The sequence below is a fragment of the Drosophila mojavensis genome, unplaced genomic scaffold (assembly GCF_018153725.1).
Source record: "Drosophila mojavensis isolate 15081-1352.22 unplaced genomic scaffold, ASM1815372v1 contig_80, whole genome shotgun sequence".
NCBI lineage: Eukaryota > Metazoa > Arthropoda > Insecta > Diptera > Drosophilidae > Drosophila > Drosophila mojavensis.
In genome coordinates, this window is record NW_025318906.1 from 16,460,612 (window position 1) to 16,481,928 (window position 21,317).

Here is a 21,317-nt window from a genome sequence, read left to right on the forward strand (position 1 = left end):
GAAGTGGATGCGCATCTTTGAAGGCCTCCGCCGCTGCGATGTGCGAAGTGCGATGAGCGATGAGCACTTGAGCTAGATAACACACATGGCAGAGCAGCTAATCAAAGGCAAATAAATATCAACTCAATGGCAGCCGAAAGAGATCTGCGTGCCTCTATGTAATACTTTAATGCGCGGCTTATGGCCAGGGCGTCCATAAATGGGAAATATTTGCAATTTCAGATTGCAATTAGTTGATGCTGCTCAGAGTATATAAAGAATATATAAAAGTGTATGAAGTGGCTTGAGTAGTCTAAAAATCTGTTCGGCTAAACTAATATCTCTTTGACTATACTTTTTTAAAAGTTTCTTATTTATTTGTTTTTTTTTTTATTTATTTTTATTTTTTTTTTGCAGTTCATTAATCATATGATATATTAAAAAAATTTTTTTTGCGATTTTATCTATCATATTTAGATATACATATTATTTCATTCAATTCAATTCTTATACACATTATACATATACATATTTCTATATATTCTGATTTTCTTAAGGAGTCAGCGATAAAAAAGATTATTGAGATTTTTTATAAAAAAAGCTGTATGTAATAATAATTTATAGTTATTTATTAATAAATTAAAAGAAAATAATCACTAAAAGCTCGAGCTAGATAAAAAAACATAATTATAATTAATAATTTAAAAGACCAAATTCATGTTTTTGAATCAGAAATAACTCGAGCATATTAATTAATTAAAATGTTCACTACATAAAATATTTGAGTTATTAAAGGCTTCTCAAGGAAATACCCTGCTGAGGCATAAAAGTATTTTAGAAAATCTCAATCTCATCAACTCAAGCAAAATTAATTATATAATAAAAAGTTTTAGCCATTTCACCTAAGCTTTTATTAGATATGCACATTGAACAACAATTCTTATATTAAATATATTTTATTCCATTGTTTTCTTGTAGAGAACAACATTATTAAAGTAAATATACGCCGTCAAATATTTCTAAATAAATATAGAAAAAAAAAACAACGTAAATAAACAGGCAAAGAGTTTCACTCGATTTGCTTTGCAGAAGACTTGACCTGGGATCTGGAGGCTGAGACGCAAAGCCTGGATTGCGCAATTGTGGCTCGCTCTGCAGTCTGCCAAATGTCACAGCTTTGCATACATACATATGCATATTATATGTATGTATGTTTATATATATATTTTTGGAATATATTTTGCAAGCTGTGCGCATATTTTATTCGATTAGACAAGACTGATTTGTCAGGTAATCTAATTTGTGTGGCTGCAGCCATTAGAAATATTACACATACGACCCGCGTGGCGAGTTGTGAGCTGTGAGTTTTGTCTGCTTTGGGGTGGCTCACATTAATAGCTTGCCAGCAACGTGAGCGAGTGTGAGTGCGAATGTGAGTGCGAGCGTGAGTGCGATCGAATAGTACCTAAAATGTAACCAGGCTGGCAACTGGGAGACCGGTTTGCCTTTCCCAAAAATGGATATGGTTTTATTTTGTTTTATTTCGGTTTGTTGAATTTTGTGCTTGACTGTCTCAGAAATGTTGCAATTGCTTTTGTGCGTAATTAAATGTAAAGTCTTGCCGCCTGGCGACTTAATATATTAATTTAATTTACAGGGCGCATAAATCTCTGGCCAAAAGCAAAAACTGTCAAACGGCATGCTTAGTCGCTAGTTGCTTATATTTCCATCATTTCGAAACCAAAGCCACACCAAACCAACCAACCAACCACCCACCCAACCAACTCCAGAGTGAGTTCCAGCTCCAGCCGTAACTCCTACTTCCAGCGCAATGACAAACGCTTTGGCTGCGCCCACACAGTCATTGCATTTGGGTTTTATTTGTTGTTTTTGTTTTGGGGGAATGGAATTGGGCGACAGCCGGTGGCTACTTTCGGACACCACCCACGGCGTTGTCGGCTTTGGGTTACATTTGATATGGAATTTGGTTATTTTTTAAATATATACATATATATATATAAATTGGGCCTTTGGGTCAAGCCGGCCAGCCATACTTTTCCTTCCCTCTACAGCAATTTATGTGTGGCACTTGCATTTTCAGCATTTTCAGCTACTGGCGATAAGCTTTCCAGCTAGCCGCTTCGTGACATATGTTCAGCGAGACAGAGGCACAGCTTTAGCCTGGGGCCAACATCTGGATCGAGTCGCTATTTGAATTGGAAACTTCGTTAGTTCGGAATTTGTTGTTATGACATATGTTATGAGTCGCATAAGTAATTTGGGATCTCGATCTGGACTCGGATCTGGTCTGGGTGTGGCAAAGTGCATTACTTAGCATTTCCGCAGCCGAACACTGATAAATCCAAGTAGATAAGCCTGAGTGGAGATTGTTGATTGACAGCCTCAAAATGTTTGCTGAACTGAATGCAAATTCTACAAGTGCGTCGCTTGACTCTAAAACACTTTCTTTCGGGCTGTTCGCATGATTTGATTTATAGACACAAGCGACTCAAGGCCTGTGTTGAATAGCCATTTGAGCTCTTGACCTCAATGCTCGCAGGAGTTGCACTAGTCCGCCATATGCTAGCCATATTTTATCAATCGAGCACATTCATTCACATAAATTAATCAGTCGCTGACAAATAACCAGCAGAATTACTTAGAGGCAAGTGCAAAATGTTTGTGTTGTTTAAATTTGCGCAATTAATCGACAACAAAACGCACAAAATATCTGCAAGGCTGAATCTATGCATTGACCTGCCCCCCCATCACCCCCTGGCAGACCCTCCCCAGAGAGTGAGACTACAATAAGCTTGGCGCTTGGCGCTTGGCTGACAACCTAGTTTATTTATTTTTCTTTTATTTTGTTTTGTTTTTCTTCTCAGTTTGCCAACTTAATAATGCATCAAAAACTTCAATTTATGGCTAAACTGAAATTCTAATCGAGTGTAGGCCAGTTTAGTATACAGCGCTCAAATTACAATTTGCTGCTATATTAAATGCACACACACTCGCACACGCATATACATTATAGTTTTTCTTGCTCGACACGCACATAATAAATTGCGTATACGCAATGTTGCCGCATTGAAAAATGTTTGTGGCGCAAGCGCAACGTTCGACACGTTGTACAGCTGTCGGACTGTCGCGCTGGCGGCTGGCGGCCGTACGATATGATGTCGAAGCTGCACCGCCCCGCCCCTGCCTCTGCCCCTGGGCAGGTGTAACTCAATTCTAACGGAAAGTTGCCCGCAATTAATTAAAATGTTAATTAAATGTCACAGATAAAAGTTCAATCGGTCGACCATGCGCAACAGTAGCCCAACACATACACACACACACACAATGTTAGCTGCCCACGCCAATTCATTTAATTATCTCATTCAGCTGTGTCTGTGTCGGTGTTGCGGTGTCAGTGTCCAGATAAATCTGAAGCTGCGACTTGTTATGATTGCCCACAGCTCAAAATCAGGAAAATCATGCAAAAACAAAAGTGATTAATTGAGCTGCTCTGACGCTCTAATTACAGCGCGCATTAGTAGACAGAAGTATTTAGATTTGTGTGGGAGGGAGTGAGAGAGAGCCAAAGGGAGAGTGACAGGAATAGTGAGATAGAGAGTAAAAGTGAGAGAAAGGGAGGGTGGCAGAAGGAGTAAGAGTAAAAGGGAGTGTGATGAGTTAGAGAGTGAGAGGGGGAGGGAGACCAAAAGTGAGAGTGAGTGAGCGAGATAAAGAGATAGAAAAATTGAGAGAGAGCGAGAGTGGGACTGTCTTCTTATGGAAGAGTCATAGTTTATATTATTATATTTTAAGTGCTTATTTATTTATTTGTTTTTTTTTTTTTTTTTTTTTTTTTTTTTCGAAACTGCCGTAAATATGACAGAGAATTGTTTAGCTATAAATGCATCATATATGTATGAATATATTTAATGCAATATTTTAAGCAATTAGCTTGTTGCTTATCTTATGCAAATTTTTCATAAAATATATATCATATAAATCTATTTCACGTATTTTATAAAATAAAATAATAGTAAACAAATAAGACAACTGCAACGGGACTTCAGTTGCAACAAAAAGTATTCGGACACAAATGTCTATATTTTAATTAATTTAAAAGAATAAAAGTTAAGGGCCTCTGCATCCAGTGCTTGGCTCTCTAAGCTATCTCTAATTTCATATTATCACTAACTTCTAAATAAATAATAAAAATAATTAAATATCTGTCTATATTTTAATTAATTTAAAAGAATAAAAGCTAAAGGCCCCTGCATCCGGTGCTTGTCTCTTCAAGTTAGCTTTAATTTAATATTATCACTAACTTCTAAATAAATAATAAAAATAATAAAATATCTATATCACATATACCAAATTACATTCTATACTTAATTTGTCATAAATATATATGATTCAGGCTTCCTCTCTTCCACACCTCTTCACACCTCTTTCATTCAGCTGCACTGCGTGACTTTGTTTCAGTTCCATTAAGCCTTTGCATATTTGCAAACAGACTTCAGCGGCTTATCGGATATGCAATATCATATGATATAAATTCTGAGTAATTACTTTGCCCCGACTTCGATTTGGATTTCCAATTTGAGTCTTGAGTCGGGCTCCGAGTTGAGCGCTACTGCGGCTACATATTTTGGTGTCATAAATTCGCATTCGGATTTGTTGTTTATGGGCAGCAAAATAAATTTCAACATTAATTAGCGCAAAAGCAAAACGTTTAGCGACGGATGCAGTTGCGACAAGTTGTGTGGACGTGTATATATGTATATATATATATATATATATATAGATATAGAAGAGGAAGTCGCTGCTCGAAATTGGGCAGAAATCTGAACCTCAACTGAGTTGCCCATTAAATTATGTAACTGCAACAAACGCAGCAGCAACCGCAAGCCTTGTCTGCTGCTGCTGCTGCTGCTGCTGTCTAAAACGGTTTTTTTGTTGTTTACATGTGTGTCTCGTCGTACTTAGGGTAAGCCATGCGCTGCCATGTGGGCTGCTTGATGCAGGTGCCAGCCATGCCAAAACTGCGCCAATTTTCCACTTTCCACACACATGAGTGGGTCGACTGGTGGCAGGCTCTTCTCTCTGGCAAATGGCTTCCTGAACTGTGACTTGTGTGTGAGAAAGTCGCAACGAGCTCGAGCAATAATGTTGTCGAGAGTGTTTTATGGCCGCGTTATGCAAGCGCGCTCGAAGACGCTGCATGGACTGCATAAGCTACCGAAGGATGTTGTTGCGAATTATGACAATCAAGCATTAATGGCAACAAATCAACCAGAAAGCCAGCCAGCCAGCCATTCAGCCAAACAGCTAACCATATATGCTGCCAATCGACATTTCTATTTGCGGCAAGTTCGTTGCCTGAGTCTTTTGTTCGCGTGCTGCGGCATTTGCTAATTCCTTAGGCATTTAGCAACGTATTTTGTTTGTTGCGCTCTCTTTGTTGTTGTTGCTGCTTACTGCTTAAAAAAAAAACTTGTTAAAATTTGTAGCTTTGCTTTGTTTATGGCCCAAGCAAATAGCCAAATTGATTGTTCACATTTTTTCAAACGAATCCGAGCGCATGCGTTGGATGTTGTTGGTTTTTCTCTACATATATAGCTCCTGCTCTCTCCCCCCTCTCTCTCTCTCTATTGCTACCAATTGGCCACCGAATCGTGATAAAGTTTGGCTGCTTTGCCTGCGGCCAACAGTTGCTCCGATTTGCAATGCCCCCCATTTGGCTGGGGGTCAGAGTTGACTTGGCCAGCGGATTACTCAATTAGTTTCTTAATGATATTTAACTATTGTGCAACGACTGTGCAACGGAGTCTACTTACGCGTGAGATAATGATGCCAGCGATGCTGATGCGTATTCTGGGTCCCTTCAGCAGGCGGTAGCGCAAATCGACGCCGTTCCAGAACGAAATGAAGTACCTCTTGACCTGCAGAGAGAGAATGGGTAAATTAAAATAAATCTGCATAGATATAGATATAGCAAGATATAGCTCTGCTCTGCCCACATTCGTCAGAGACAAAGCGCATGGTTTCATCTTTAATCTAAGCCGATTATGGCCCCATGAGAGATCGCACCCAAACCGCGCAGCCCCATTAATCTCCGCGCGTGAGTGATGTGCATACGAAGCAGCTGTGGCGGCGCGACTAAGAACTGCGCCTCAGCTGAGTCTGCAGACGCAGAGCCCAAGCTGAAATGATAGCATCAACCGCCTAGGCACTTTATGCACGCTTTATATTAAGTCAGTTGTTCACATTTATATTTAGAATCCAAATGGTATTTAATTCTCTTTTGAGGTGCTTTGCGTGCTCTGTCAATTACCCGAGCTAGAGCTCCGATTTATATTCTATTTCGTGCTGCCCGGCTGCCCAATTAATATGTGCAGCCTGTCTTCTGTAGACACGTCGCCTGCTATCTGACAATCGCCGAAATGAGCAGCAGAAACAACTTTTACAAATCTCCAGACTGGGCTTGGATTTGGGACTGTGCAGACTGTGTGTGTGTGTGTGTGTGTTTTTTTTTTTTTTTTTTTTTTTTTGGCAAACCCCAGCCAAGCATTGACAGCTTCATTTGTGTGCCACGCCCTGCATGGGCAGCCTTACGCACCTGTAGGTTGTCACCGCCATGCAGCCGATATCCATCATAGTCGACAATCACCAAGACCTCGGGATAGATGACGTACGGGGCTTGGCGTCTGGGGCGCACGCGTGACTCTGAGGTTTGGGGTTCGGCCGGCTCTGCCTCGGTGTCCAGCTGGCCCTCGTCCTCATCGTTGAGGTCCTCGAAGTCGGGACTGCTGCCGCTGCTGCGTCGACTGCGATGCTGACGCCGCTGCAGACGCTCAAGTTTTTCGCTGGCCAGCAAATCGTCGGGTTCCATGAAAGCTAAAGAGAAGAGGGGAGAAGAGCAGAGAAGAAGAAGAGATGGAGACAAGTGGAGCTTAGTTAAGGTTGACTAATGAATCGCAATGCAGTGCAATGGCTTAATTATTTTTTATTATTATTGAGCAAGTCAGGTAGCAGTACATTTAACTGTATTTAAAGTTAATTTTTGGCTCATTATGAGGCAGCGCCCTGGCAGACGGCGCGAAATTGTTTTCTGCAATTGCTGTAAATGCTGAAATACCATCCATAAAGTAGCCGTGTTTATAGGGCAGCTGAATTAACGCGTTGGTATTTTGGCGCCACCGACCGGCACCTCACTTGATCAAAAGGTAAATGCATTCGTCGAAGGACAACGTCGATTACTTCACCGTCTACGGCGACATCGAGAGTTCGTGAACCCGCCGTAAGAGCCGCCAAAACAGCGAACAGGAAATGCTAATCATGTGCACGTCGATCTCGCGCTCTTCGGCGCGGCTCGCTGACGGACAGATTTATGCTAGAGCTTAGAGCTCGTTTCTAGTTCAATATGCCCATTACTAATACAGATGCAGAGGCAGATGCTGCAGCCGATAAGCGCCGCAGCGGCACAAACGAAGAGTGATATGGGTATCAATGCCAGGCCAAGGTGAGGGCAGAGCCAAAGAAGTTACGCTATGATAATTCATAATAGATGACTGCGGCAGCAACTCGGACTTCTGGCCCATATATCAAGACTGGAGTATGTGGGATACTTACCAAAGTCACTCAGTTGATCATCGGCCGCAGAGGCCGCACGCTTGAAGACAATGTGATGGGCATGCTCCTTGTTGGGACTCAGCTCGTGTGGCAAAGGTTTAATGACCAGATCGTGACCAATGCTGCCCTCCTGTAAAAGAGTTCCAAATGCAAAGAAATCCATATTAATACCCGGGTCAGAAGCGAGCAAATTGAATGACGTAATTTATAGCAACTTATAAGTAATGGGAAAAACAGAAACACAAAAATGAGCTAAGCTTGTGGAACTAAAAATTGTTTCGAGTTTTAGTACTATTTAGCTTTTACTACTTGAGGTGGAACTAGAAACTTATTGTTGCTCATATATTACTAATTTATATGCCTATTATGCACTATCTTAATGGAGGATTATAAACTCTTAAACAGCGACTAAATTATAATAATTATTTAGTAAATCATTTCAAATTTTTACTAAGATATATATTATTATAAAATATTTTTTTATTAAATGCAATATTAGCCTTTTTAAATTATTTTTTCAATATTAATAGTTTAAAAAAAATATTTTAATCTATTTTAAATAAATATTTTTATTATGAACAAATTTTATCTTTTTTTTTTTGTTTTTTGTTAAAAAATATAATATTCAAAATTATTAAAAATAAAATATTCAAAATTAAATAAATAAAAAAGTTATATTTTTTTATAACATTAATTAAGTTTTATGTGTTTATAAATTTAAAATATTTTATTTATTTATTTTATTGTTGTATATTTTTTATTTTACACAATAATCTAGAACTTTTGTTTGTTTGGCATTGCAAATATTCATCCGCAACCTCTGACAGGTGCACACAAGCTGCGCCTTGTTATTATTATTATTATTTTATTTTTTTTTTTCAAGAAATAAAAATGCACTTGTGGCTAATACAGCTATGAGCCAGGTATGAATGAGCTGGCTTAGAGCGATCATAAAAATTAGTAGCGATTTGCATAGCTGCACAATTTATGCAAAACATTTGATCTAGATAAGAATGTTTCTTGGGCGGTTTCACTGTGTGTTGTGTGCCACGGTTTTTATCGCCTCTGTAATTGCAATAATTAACAGCAAAAGAATATAAAAAAAAAAATGTGCAAGAAAATTGAAAATCAAATAGTCGCTAAGACTAACCTTGACAAAGGTTAACTAATTAAAAGCAATCTACTTAGAGTTGGCTTTATTTTTTTTCAGTTGTTTTTCAGTTGATTTTGCCAATTCATCAGGCTAAACGTCACCCACTCGAGCACGCCCCGCGGTTATATGGACCAATTAGATCTTGGCCACGCTCAGACAATTCATTGCGATTCTATATGCTGTAATTAAAATATTAAATATAAATTACAGCAGTTACTGGCAGCCGCAGCAGCAACAGCCGCAGTTTGCGTTATTAATGTGCCCAAAACACGAACTTGGCAAAACGGAAATGTGACTGGAATTTGAAGTGGAGCGCTGACTCGACGGCAGCGGCTCAGCTGACTCAGTTGGAATGATTAAACTTGATTTATATATGCATAAATATTTCTGTAGCCATAAGACGCAATTTGATGCATTAACTAAAAGCTTCAAGCAAATTATATTTTGTGTGTGTGCCAAGAACCAGACTGTGCGGTCTCTCCATATTATTTGGTTTGCTTGCAAATGTCAAAGGAAACGCCAGAGTTCAATGTCCTCGGCAGACGGACGGACATCTCTGCTGTGCCATAAAACAAATTGCCAAGCCACAAATTGCCATTGATGACAAGGCAAAGACGGCCACTTCAGCGGCGACTGCCACTTCGACTTTGACTATGGCTTGTTGAAGTCGACTTCAATGCCGAGCAAGCATCGTGGCAAAAAAAAAAAAAAATTTGCAAAGTGCGTTTCGCCAATTGCAGTCCAGCTGCAGTTGAGTTATGAGAGATGCTTGAGCTTGCGACATTTAAATGCATTTTTTTTTGTGGCGCACGGTGCGTATGATAAATGTGTCAGAGAAGCCATCGAAATTGGCATTCAACTTGAAAGCGAGTTTCGAGTGCGCACAGGTGAATAAAGGGCTGAGCAGCTATAAATTAAATACAAATTTCAATTTACTATAAACAAAGAAAGAAAGAAAAAATATATATTAAATATATATATAGATGCATGTATATTTGTCATAATTTATGCGCGTGTGCATAATTCTGTTGGCGTGTGCAGTGGACAGGCGTATCGCCATCAGCAATAGGCGCAACGTTTGCTCGTTTTTTTTTTATTATTTTACTTTATTTTATTTTAATTTTTTTAAAGAGACATGCTACATATGCATGTGTTCCGCCTTTTCTGGCAGTCACAGCAGCAGCAACAACAACAGCAACAATTTTGGCCGTTGCAACAACATTTGTCCGACTGCTTAAACAGGCTGAGGCGAATTTTGTTTTGTTTTTGCTATTGGGCGTGTGCCGAGTTCATTTTTATTTATTTATTTTAATGCTTGAATGCCTATTGAGACTGCAGAGATAGAGGGTATATTGACTGCTCCTAAGTGTTGGTGAGCGAGAGAGAGAGAGAGAGAAAGCAGGTCGCTATGATGCTTTAGTGTGGGTATTTATATATATTTCAATGATGATATTTTATACGAGACAGGTAGTAAAGCATGCCTCTGTTCTCATATAATTACTGTATAATATTTGATTGAATTAAATATATTGTTATAAATATATTAAATATATATATTTTAATATTCTAAGTCTTTCAAATCTGTTTTCTGAAGTGCTTCTCAAAACGCAGTTGAATTAGATATAATAGTAGGAAAATAATTTAAAATAAGCCTAAAATGAAATAAAAATAAAAATTATATTTTTTCGGATATACAATATAAAATAAAAATATATATAAAAAAATATATTTTCTTTATAAAAATAATTATAAAAATAATAATAATTTTATACATATATTTTTAAAATTTTTTTGATATTAATATATATTTTTTATAAATTTGTAGTTTTTTTTCTAGCTTTGGTGTGCATTCCAAATATTTATCATAGGTTGGCTAAAAAAGCACAGTATGAAAATATATAAATAAAAGCTCAAAATAGTTTAAAATATTCTTCTTTTTTTTTTTTAATTTTCGCTTAAAACAACATGCATTCCACTCTGAGTATATGAGAGAAATCTTTTCCTAATTAACAAACGCCTCAGCTTTGCTAGCAGTGTATCAACCTCAGAGTGGAATACTGAATGACAATGCTTGGTGTGTTTAGTGCTATTTATACTTGTTCTGGCACTAGCTCTCCAAAAGAGTTTGGTCTGCTTAGTCTGAGCTGAGCTTAGTCTGAGCGGAGCACTTGAGTCAGCTGTAGAGGCAGTATTCAAGAGGTGTCAATTGGTACGAGTTATGTGAACGATTGAAGAGAGCGCATGCTGGAGGTACAAAAATTTCATACTAATACCAACAAAGTTACTCAATGAATCATAAGAGAAGAGCAGCCACAGCAGCATTCTTTATAGGGTATCTGCTTAGCCACTCACACATGCTTAACGCGCTCTTGTGGTGTTTCTCTGGCAAATTTATGTTGCTCTTTGAAATTTATTTGGGATTGTTGAGCGGAGTTCTTTGGGCAGTCCGACAACGACGACGACGGCGACGCCTATTATGTAATTTTGCAAATGCAGCAAGTTGTTATTTAAGAAAATAAATAAAATATGTCTAGCTGCGGCTGTTTATGCGAGAGTGCAATTAATAAATTACTAGACTATTTATTTATGCTGCTGCTGCGTGTGTTGAAATTGGACTGAGACTAAGGCCTCGCATGGCCCAAGTCTTTTTTTTTTTTGTGTTTTCAATTAATTGAATGTGCGTTAGCAGCACGTGCCACTTAGTTTATAGTTTGATATATGTTGCAAACAGGGAAAACAGCAAATTGCTTTCAAAGCGCACAGTATTCGGTTGGCTTTTGGGTGCTCCACTGCACTGCAAATAAAGTTGTCCAGTTGTTCGACCGTCCGTCTGTTCGTCTGTCCGGCTCTATACGGCTGTCTAGTTTATGTAATCACCCACAACATGATTGTTATATCTTGTTGCCCGTTGCCGCGACAGGCGCCGTTATTTATTGCAGACTCAACGCAATCCCAGACATGTTTAGACTGCTCTCAGCCTTTCACACACTCACACACACTCAGACTCCGACTCTGTCAGTCAGGCGAACTGCCTGTCAGTTCGTCCGTCGTCCATCTGTCCATGTGACAAGCAAACAACAGAGTGGCACCTGCACAAGTGAGCTGCTAAGCTCCAGCCACGCTCCAGCCACGCCCAGCATGGATAGCAATCGATTGGCAATGCTGTGAAGGATTTGGGATGCGATGATAATAATATTTGGCATTTCGCATTCTCTGCCCATTCGCTTGTCTAATTGCTTTTTAATTTCACATAACGAGCACACACATTAGTAAAATAATTTAATCATTTTTCATTATTAACATTTTGAAGTTCAATTGTTTACATTCATCATCAGCTCATCTCATGCATTGCAGCATCTGAGCCGAACTCGCCCGCCTCAGAGTTCAGTGAACTGAGTCAGAGACTCTGAAATTAACTTACAATCACAATTAACACCTTCGGATGTTGGTTTTTATTTCAGCTTTACGTTTTCCTCTCTTAGGCTTCACTCTGCAAAAGCTGATTGAAAATTGACAGCCAGCGGAGGGCAACAAAAGAAATCGTTTGAAAACAAAAATCACTTTGTGGTTTGCAATTTTGGAAATTAGCATAATTTGTGCAAATTCATGACACGAGCATTAGACGAACGCCGATGGAGGCAACTCTTTTGATTGTTAACTTGGCTAGCTGAGTGTTGGCTTAGACCGAATAATTTATAATATTTTATTTATTTCTTTATTTAATTTTTTTTTAAATTAAATTTATTGAAGAAACCGCCTTGGGTTGCCCACGAACTATTTATATATTAAATTAAATTTTAAAAAATTAAAAGAGAATATAATAAATACATAAATATTTAATAATGTATTTTATAGAATTAATTTTTAAATGCCATATTAATTAATTTGGTTTCTATTATCAAATTTGATAATTTATAATTTATTTTTATTATATATAAAAAAAATATTTGACAAATTTAATTATAATTTATTTATTATTATTATTTTTGTATAATTTATAAAAAAAAAAAAAAAATATACGAAAACATATTAAAAATACATATATTTAAATATTTATATATTTAAATATTTTGTATATAAATGCATCAAAAATATACAAAATAATATAATATTTTTATATACAAATGTATATAATGCATATATATGCATTTCAGTTGTTTCATTTCCCTTTCATTCCGCCTTTATTCCTCTTTTACTTTTAGGTCCCTTTCTCTTTATTTAAATGATTTCAATACGTGGATCAATCAAGAGAACTTCAGCAAGTTTTCAAGTTCTGGATGCTGCCTTCATTCAGATCTCTTCAGAGAGCACAACAGAAGCTCAAACCTTTCAACTGTGCGAGCAAATGTCTGAGCGCTGAGCTCGCGATGACAACGGCCTACACGACTCAGTTCACACACACTGAGCTAGAAGTTTTGTTGAAATTTCAACAATAATGTTTACATACTTGACAGGTGTAAGACAATTTATGATTAAATGGCAAGCCTCAATTAAGTTTTCAATAGCTAAAAGTTATAGACAGCTCAAGCAGTGATTGAAATAAAGTTATTGAAAATTGTAACACTCTGGTTGGGTCAGACTTTAAATATAATTTTTTTTCTTCGCTCTGCATGAAAATTTTAATAACTCTTCACATGCTCAATATTTAATTGGGTATTAAACTTTTTTTTTTTTTTTTTTAATAATTTTGGCTTGAATGAATATGGATTCGGTTATAGCAGCCGCCTCCTGGTCGCCTTTTTATAGCGAGGCATAAAAGTAACTCGTGAGTTGTAATTCTTGTTTCAGCTTTCAGTGTGTTTTTTTCTTTTTGTTATCATCTTGGTCAAGGTTAAATCTAATCGGTGCTTAAGATCACTGTTCAATATGACCGCATGTAGCCATAAACTAAAGCAGCAGCAGCAGCAGCAACAATAAAAAATCGAAATAATGAGAGTAAGAACAAGAAAATACAAACAAACAGAAACTAAGGCGCAACACAACAGCCTCTACAGCCTCAACAGTGTTAACAGTTTGTTTACATAAAGCAGCTCGTTAAAAAAAACCGAGTGAAAAAGAAAAATCATAGCTTAGGAATACTGAGCCCACCTTCGGGCAGCGCCAATGCAATAGCCATGTGTGTGAGTGTGTGTGTGTGTGTGTGTGTGTGTGTGTGTGTGTGTTTGCAGCAATCAATGAATATTTATAGAAACACACACGGCAGGCACCGCCCATGGTCAACTTATGGCCAGTGGCTTAAGAACAAGAACATGGCCCACGCAGCCTCTCAATGCTCTGAGCCGCAAGGCAATCAAATCAAATGCAATCAAAATTAATTTGCTCATTCGCTTGTTTGGCAAAATGTAACAGCTAGATGCTTAACGCACTCTGCAGCAGTCTTTTATTATTATTATTTTTTTGGCTTAATTTGTTAAGCAATGTGTGTGTGTGTGAGTGTGGCTACTATGCGTTGGCTGCTGCTGCCAACAAGTTCAATGCGAACGGGCCAAGTCAAAGTGCGCTTTATAGTTTGCCGCTCCAATAACTTCGCATGACAGAGCAGAGGCTGAGGCTGGGGCTGAGGCCGGGGCTGGGGCTGTGGCTTTGAGGGGGGGTCGCAGCTCAGCGCCAGTGAGGCAGCCAGACGCTTAATGAAGTTGCATGTCAATGTCAGCCGCAGTCAAAATCAAGACAACTCAACTCAACTCAACTCGCTGCAGTTATCCTTGCACTTACTTCACCAAAGTGAAGGTCTATCAAGGCTGTTCGCTGCCATGCGATTCTCTTAGCCAAGAATATGCGAATAGTCTAATAGTCTAATAGAAAAACAAAGCTCAAGTTGCCGAGGCTCAAGTGCACTTTAAATCACTTAAATCTTTCACTTTCCTCACCTCGGGACAGGCGCCTAATCGCCTTTTGGCATCGGCGTTGCACATATCACGTAACTCAAACAGAGTGTTATTAAAATGCAATATGCCAGAAGGCGGGGTGTTGGCTCACTTCTCTGGCTCTTGCTCTGCCGCCTGCATTGTGGCGGGCAATTAAAAATCATTTTTCATGAGGAAATAACGGACCGAAATTGCCCCAAAATTGATTAAATAATAAAATGTGCACCTATATTTTTGTTGTTTCTTTTTTTGAGTGTGGTTTATAATTGAAAAGACTGTGAAGTGGAGCACAGCTAATCCTTTATACTCCATCGTGCAACATGCGTAAAGATCGCCAGCAGCTGATCTTCGCAGCAGCAGCAGCAGCAGCAGCAGCAGCAGCAGCAGCAGCAGCAGCAATACTTTTGGTGTAATTTCGCCTCAGGTCTTAATATGCGCTTGTTGTTATGTCGAATCAGTTTTGCTTCAGTTTTGTTACAGCAAGTGGCCAACTAGCCAACTGGGCGAACCGGGCAGCTGACCAAACTCGAATCTCAATAGAAACACTTGAGCAACTAAATTTGCATTTGCCAAAAAAAGAAAAAAAAAAAACTCGCCTCATTTGATATGATACCGATGGGATGGTGAAATTGCAAATTTATGTATTAGTTTCGACAAAAATTAATAGCTTCATGTAGGAAATATGACGTGTGGCTCGAATTACTCAACTCATTAGATGCAAATGTTTTACATGCACCCAAAAATGAACACTGAACAACAAAATTAAAGTCGAGTGATAGACAGGTGACATTTTTATAGAGGAAATATTTACAGCTCACTACATTTTCAACATTTTCTACATTTTTACTGATATTTCAACTAAGTTCAATTGAAATGTAAAATAAAAATAACTATCTTCAAATTTTGACAAAAGACAAAAATAAGGTTTTATTTTTAAGTTATATGTTAAATGTTTGATTTTTTTAAAGCTATATTATTTTTTAAGTTGCAGAACTAGTTATTAATTTTATATAATATATAACCTTTATTTAATAAGGAATTTGCCCAGTAAAATATATAAATTTTATTTTAATTTATTTTATTATGATTATTAAATAAAAACATATATATTTTGTATACTTATATTGCAACTTTTGTTTTAAAAATAAAAAAATGTATTTACATAAACTTCACATATTTTATTTCATATTAAATTCACAATAAATTTGTTTTAAGTGAAACAAATAGAATTTTATTGTAAATTTAAAAGGAATATATATTGCACATATAAAACAAAAAATTAAGCAACTTTTTTTTATGAATATAAATAAATTCTTCATTTCAAAAAAATTTGAAATAAATGAAAATTTTAGTATATATTTCAAGCAAAAAAAAAAAATTTAACTGAGATAAATCTTTAAAAAAATAAAATAAATAAATAATATCATTTCCAATAAAAATTCATTTATTTGCGGGGAATTGAAATATTTAAAAGATTTTCGTGAGATTAGAATTAAGCAATTTTCAATTGAAATAAAGTTTATTTAAATTTGAAGAGCAAAGACTATAAAATCAGAAACGTTGTAAATGTCGCTGCATAAATGTCGATGTATTTTACAGCAGACGCTGCTTGTCTCGGCGAATGTCAAATCAAAAGACTTAGACAACGAACTCGCTGTCGACGAGTCGGCCCAAAAGAGCAAATAACATAAATTTTACTGTTTTTAACACGTTGATGCCGCATCTGATGCAAATCAAAGCAGTGGCCAGTTTGTCTATAAGTGTGCGCGATATTTAAATATTGTATATACTTAGAAACGGTTAGGCCAAGAGACACGTTCAACTCTGTGTAAATATCAAGGCTGCAGCGTCGAGCATCAAGTAAACAATTTGTTAAGAAGGTGACGATGAAGAAGCTCAACAGCTCAAAGTGAAAACTTGTTTTTGGTGCCGAAAGACTTGAGGCTTCTTAATGATGCTGATGCGACGTCTGATGCTGGTTATTCTGCTGCTGCTGCTGCTGCTGCTGCTCTTGTGCGCGTATCTAATAGAGTTGCCCCAAGCGCCACGAAACCCGTGTCCAAAATGGCAAAACGCTGTCGCTACGACTACCTAATAATTGGGCTCGTTGCTGTTTGTCTTTCAGCTATTCACTTGTTGTTATTTGATCAAATGGCATAAATACTCGAGCCACATACATTTTGATCTTTAGGCGCTGCACTCGACCAAATGCCAAAGTGAATGCAAAGGGCAACACGATGGATGCAAAGGCGTGGACGTTGAATGCTACACCGAAAAGAAATAAATAAAGGAAGAGCCCAAAACTCATTTCAGATATTGCATTGTGTAATAAATGAAATCTTAGTGCCTTATGGCAAGGTTTGACCTTAATTCGGTGACGCAAACAACAATCCTGATTGAGTGATTGAGTCACTCACTTATTGCTGATCGACTTTCCAAAGTGGGGAAGTGAATTTCCTTTTTAGGCAAAGTCTTAACAGCTGTGGCTGATATTTTAGATGACACTTTGGAAAGGTTTAAATATGAAAATCTCGTAAATATATTGAATATGGTTTAAAATGAATTTGCAAGAAATGAAATACATTTAAGAATATATTGAAAAATTGCAAACAATTATTTTTTACTTTAGTAAATTATTAATTAAATAAAAAATAAATAAAAAATTAATTTAAAATAAATTACATAGCAAACCTTTTTTTGTACTTAAATGTAAGGCAATATAATTTAGGAATGGTATAATTAATAAAAATAATAATTAAATTAAATAAACAAATTAAATTAAAATAAATTGATCAAATATATTAATAAATAATTTATAATAATATTGATTAATTAAATAAATAAATAAAAATAAAATAAATAATATTGTTAAATAAATAGCTATAACTGTGCTCAAAGTGAGCAGGAATTATTATTATTTTTTTTTTTTTTTGACTACTGTTTACTCCTGGAAATTAAAAAATTACTAAAAATTATTTTATTGCTCTTAGAATATATACATTTCAGATTGAATTCCAAATTCTTATTTCTTGCTAAACTTTTTCATCTATTACTACCCTGAGCTATCTAATAACATAATTAGAACATTCACTTAATAGCAAATGCAATAATTCTCTAATATGACTTCATTGATCTCTCAACAGTAAAGTTCGTAGCATCTATAAAAAATTTATAATGAATTTTATATGAGATGTTTCTTGATTAACACATTATTTTATAGCAACAATTTTATATCGACATCTCGAACATAAAAGCAAATAATAAAACGACTACCACACGTAGAAGCTTCATGAAATTGAATTGAATCTAGTTTTTGGCTGTGTAAAGCACTTTGGGGTAACCAAGATCATTCGAGTGCACCGTCTGATACGTTTATGTGGCTGTTAATTAGTAGACAAACGCTGTCGGAGAACCAGGTTGCATCTGCTGTGCGACCTTTTGTATAATTTGTTTAAACAAAATAAATGTTGGTCTGACATTTGGCGCAATTAGCATTAATCAAGCTTGACTATTTGCAGTTGGCCCCAAAAATGCTTTATTTATCAGCAAATGGCACAGGCCATTTGTAAAGTGCTGCAAAAGGCCCGCTCTGCCCGCTCTGTCGGTCTGTCGGTCTGGCAGAAAAATTATGATGGCTGGAGCTGGCTGATGTTGATTGACGTCTTTTGATTTGTCCTTGAACTCGTTTCATCTGTTGATTAATTTCAACGCACTTTGCCACAGTGCGATGCACTTTGTAATTTAATATTAAACAATTAACAGGCGCCAACGCAGCGCCAAAGTAATTGTCATCAATTTGTTGTATTTGCGCAACTAATTGCCGAACATTTGTACAACGAACGCCCAAAACGATGTTGGCCTGCAGGGCGTCGAGTGCGTCTAATTAGCCATGAATATTGTGATGATTGTGTCGGTGTGTGTGTATGTATGTGTGTGTGTGAATCCGCGCAGTCAAGCGAATATTTCAATGTCAAATTGCTTAACCCAATTGTAACTAGCTGACAATTAATGAGCCAGCCAATTGCCCTATAATCAGCATACGTTACTCCAGAGTAGCCCTACGTTCTCACTCATAAATACAAATTTAATTTTCAGTTTATTTATTGCTATTTCAACACGCAGACAATCTCTCAAAAAAATTAACCAGCCGTTTATTTGCTTGCCTGGAGCTGTGTTTGGCAAGGTGCCTTGGCCAAATTGGGGCGATACCGATACTCTGTTTCCCTTTCAACTGCCCCACCCAGCGGGTAACCTAACGGTCGCAGCTTGAAGTGTTTCATTTTTTGCGTTTTCTTTTTCGCACAGCATCCAGTGCCAAGTGGGTTTGGTAGGCAGGGCAGGGCAGGGCAGGGCTATCTGTAATTTTTGTTGCTGTTGTTGTTTCTTTTATGTAATTAAGTCAGCACAGCAACAACAACAACAACAACATCGGCAAATAGTGCGTGCCAAGAGCTGTGCCAATTTATATGCTGCGCCATAATTAAATAAGCCTACAGTGCAACAACAACAACAATGAGAGCAACAACAAGAGCAACAGCACGCTGAGCCATATTTTGGTGCCAGCTTGAGCAATGTGCTTGTTAGCAAGTTTGTGCCTTAAGTCTTTTGTGCACTGTGGTTACAATAGAGCAATAATTGATCAAAAAATCTGCTGTTCAAAGCAAAAGATAATAAGATTAGACAAAATCCAGGATTAAAGAATTATATATATGGATGTTGATTATTTCAGGCAAATAAATTAAAATCTGAATTTGTATTGTATATAATATAAAATAAGCCGGAAAGTATAAACATTAAATCAAAAGTAAAAATCTTTTATCTGCAGCAAAACTCATATAAAAGCAAAAATATAAATATATGAAAGAACTAAAATTTTATAAATAATAAAATTGTAGAATAACCTAGAGAACTAGAATGTTATTTATAATAAAATTCTAGAATGACTTAGAGGGGAAATCTGCATTTGAAGCTATGTAATATTATATATATGTATATATATAAACAAGTTTGTGCCTTAAGCCTTTTATTAAAAAATACAAGACATGCAAAGTACCAAACCAACCGGAAGATGACCTAACTATAGCAAAAAAAACTTGAACAAAAAATATGGAAAATATAAATTTTAAGATTTTTCAACATAAATGCTTGGTAACAAGTTTGTGCCTTAAGTCTTTCGTTAGAGCCGAAATTTAAATTGCCAAGTAATATACGTTTTCTTTTTTATTTCCAGCAAAACTTATCAAAATTTGCAAATACATAAATATACCACTTAAATCAACTCATTTATAACTTCTTATTTTTTTTTTTTTTTTTTTTTTTGAATGGAGTCAATCCACTGTATGACATATCGTGTCGATAATGCGGCTGTTAGGCAATCGTTAAGCGACTACAAAATGTCTAAACTATTTGATTAGGTTGCATGCGGTCAATAATTACGCTGCGACTCTGTCTTAAGGCGTACGCACATTTTATGGCACCGACTATTCGGCGGGACTAATTAAATGTCCATAAATTTGCTAAAAGACTTCGCGAAACGATGAATTGCACAACTTTAGCTGTCTTGGAGATCTTCTGTCGATTTTTAATTACAAGTCGGCTTTTTGCTATTTTTCTCAGCCGTTTAAGGTCAAAGCTAAGCCGGAAGCCTATCCGAGCGGGCAGCCGGGCAGCCAGGCAGCCGGGCAGCCGGTTAACCGGTCAAATGGCTGCAGACGAACAGCTGCAGCGAGCTTACGAAATTCAGCTTTTTTTTTTTTGGCCATTTTGCACTTCAAAATGTCAGCGGGCACAAACATTTTCTACATACATATTATTTATGAATTGTAAAATTTTTCAATTTTTCTATTTTGTTGCTGTGCAGCACTCGCACTTGGCCATAACAAGTCGGTCAAGACGGCCAAGTCGGCCAAGCCGGGCCCAGACATTGCAGTTTGACCTTTTATTGGCTAGCTGCTTGGGTAACCTCTTTGTCTATCTCTCTCTGTGTAATTATTATTAAAAATACATTTTTGACTTTTGTTTAACAAATTACAAAAAAAATGAACACACGTCAGTTAATTGCCAAAAAAAAAAAAGATTTATAAATAAATATATTGTATATATTGTATTTATTAATTTTTTTTTTATTTTAAAGATGAAGCCTTGTTTATTGGCCATTTGTGAGGCTGATTGGTTGATTGGTTTTGATTGACCCGATTGCCGTGCATATTTGTTGTCTCCGCTCGTTATTGATTATTAATTTTTGGCATTGTGACATTTGCTTTGATCTTCATGCATATCTAAGCAGACAAACTCAATCAACTGGTTGCTTGACTCATTCGTTGCGCTCAGAGTTTTGTCATTTGTCTGCGAATTTCCCAAGCTAATTAAGAACTTACTTCCTAGGCGAAAAGACCAACATTTCGTTCTCGTTTCAGACAAATATTTGCACTTAGCGTGCGAATCATTGTGTGGCATTTGTGAGCGCTTAATTTCCGCCACAGGTTAAATGTTAATTGCCAATTGTGTTATAATTAAAAGCTGAAGCAATTTATCAACAACTTATTATCTGCAAAATAATACTAAAGTTGTTAATAAGCGAATGAGAGAGTCGCAGAGTCGACCGACGAATTGACCTTCATCTGGCTGATGTGTGGTGTTAATGTGAGGAAGCGAAAAGAACATTTGCCACTCTGTGTTGCATTAATCAT

The 21,317-nt window shown here is 36.7% G+C and overlaps 1 protein-coding gene across 4 annotated transcripts in view; it reads right to left on the reverse strand.

The window, feature by feature from the left end:
- The window catches only part of LOC6580218 (A disintegrin and metalloproteinase with thrombospondin motifs 18), a 68,687-nt gene that overhangs the window by 11,595 nt on the left and 35,775 nt on the right, over positions 1–21,317 (reverse strand). For all 4 annotated transcript variants that reach the window (XM_044010604.1, XM_044010605.1, XM_002006039.4 and 1 more), the window contains exons 5-7: positions 7,609–7,738; positions 6,596–6,873; positions 5,814–5,918 (exon numbers count right to left, since the gene is read on the reverse strand). In XM_044010604.1, coding sequence (XP_043866539.1) covers positions 5,814–5,918; positions 6,596–6,873; positions 7,609–7,738 — 513 coding nt within the window. The remainder of the gene's footprint in view (positions 1–5,813; positions 5,919–6,595; positions 6,874–7,608; positions 7,739–21,317) is intronic.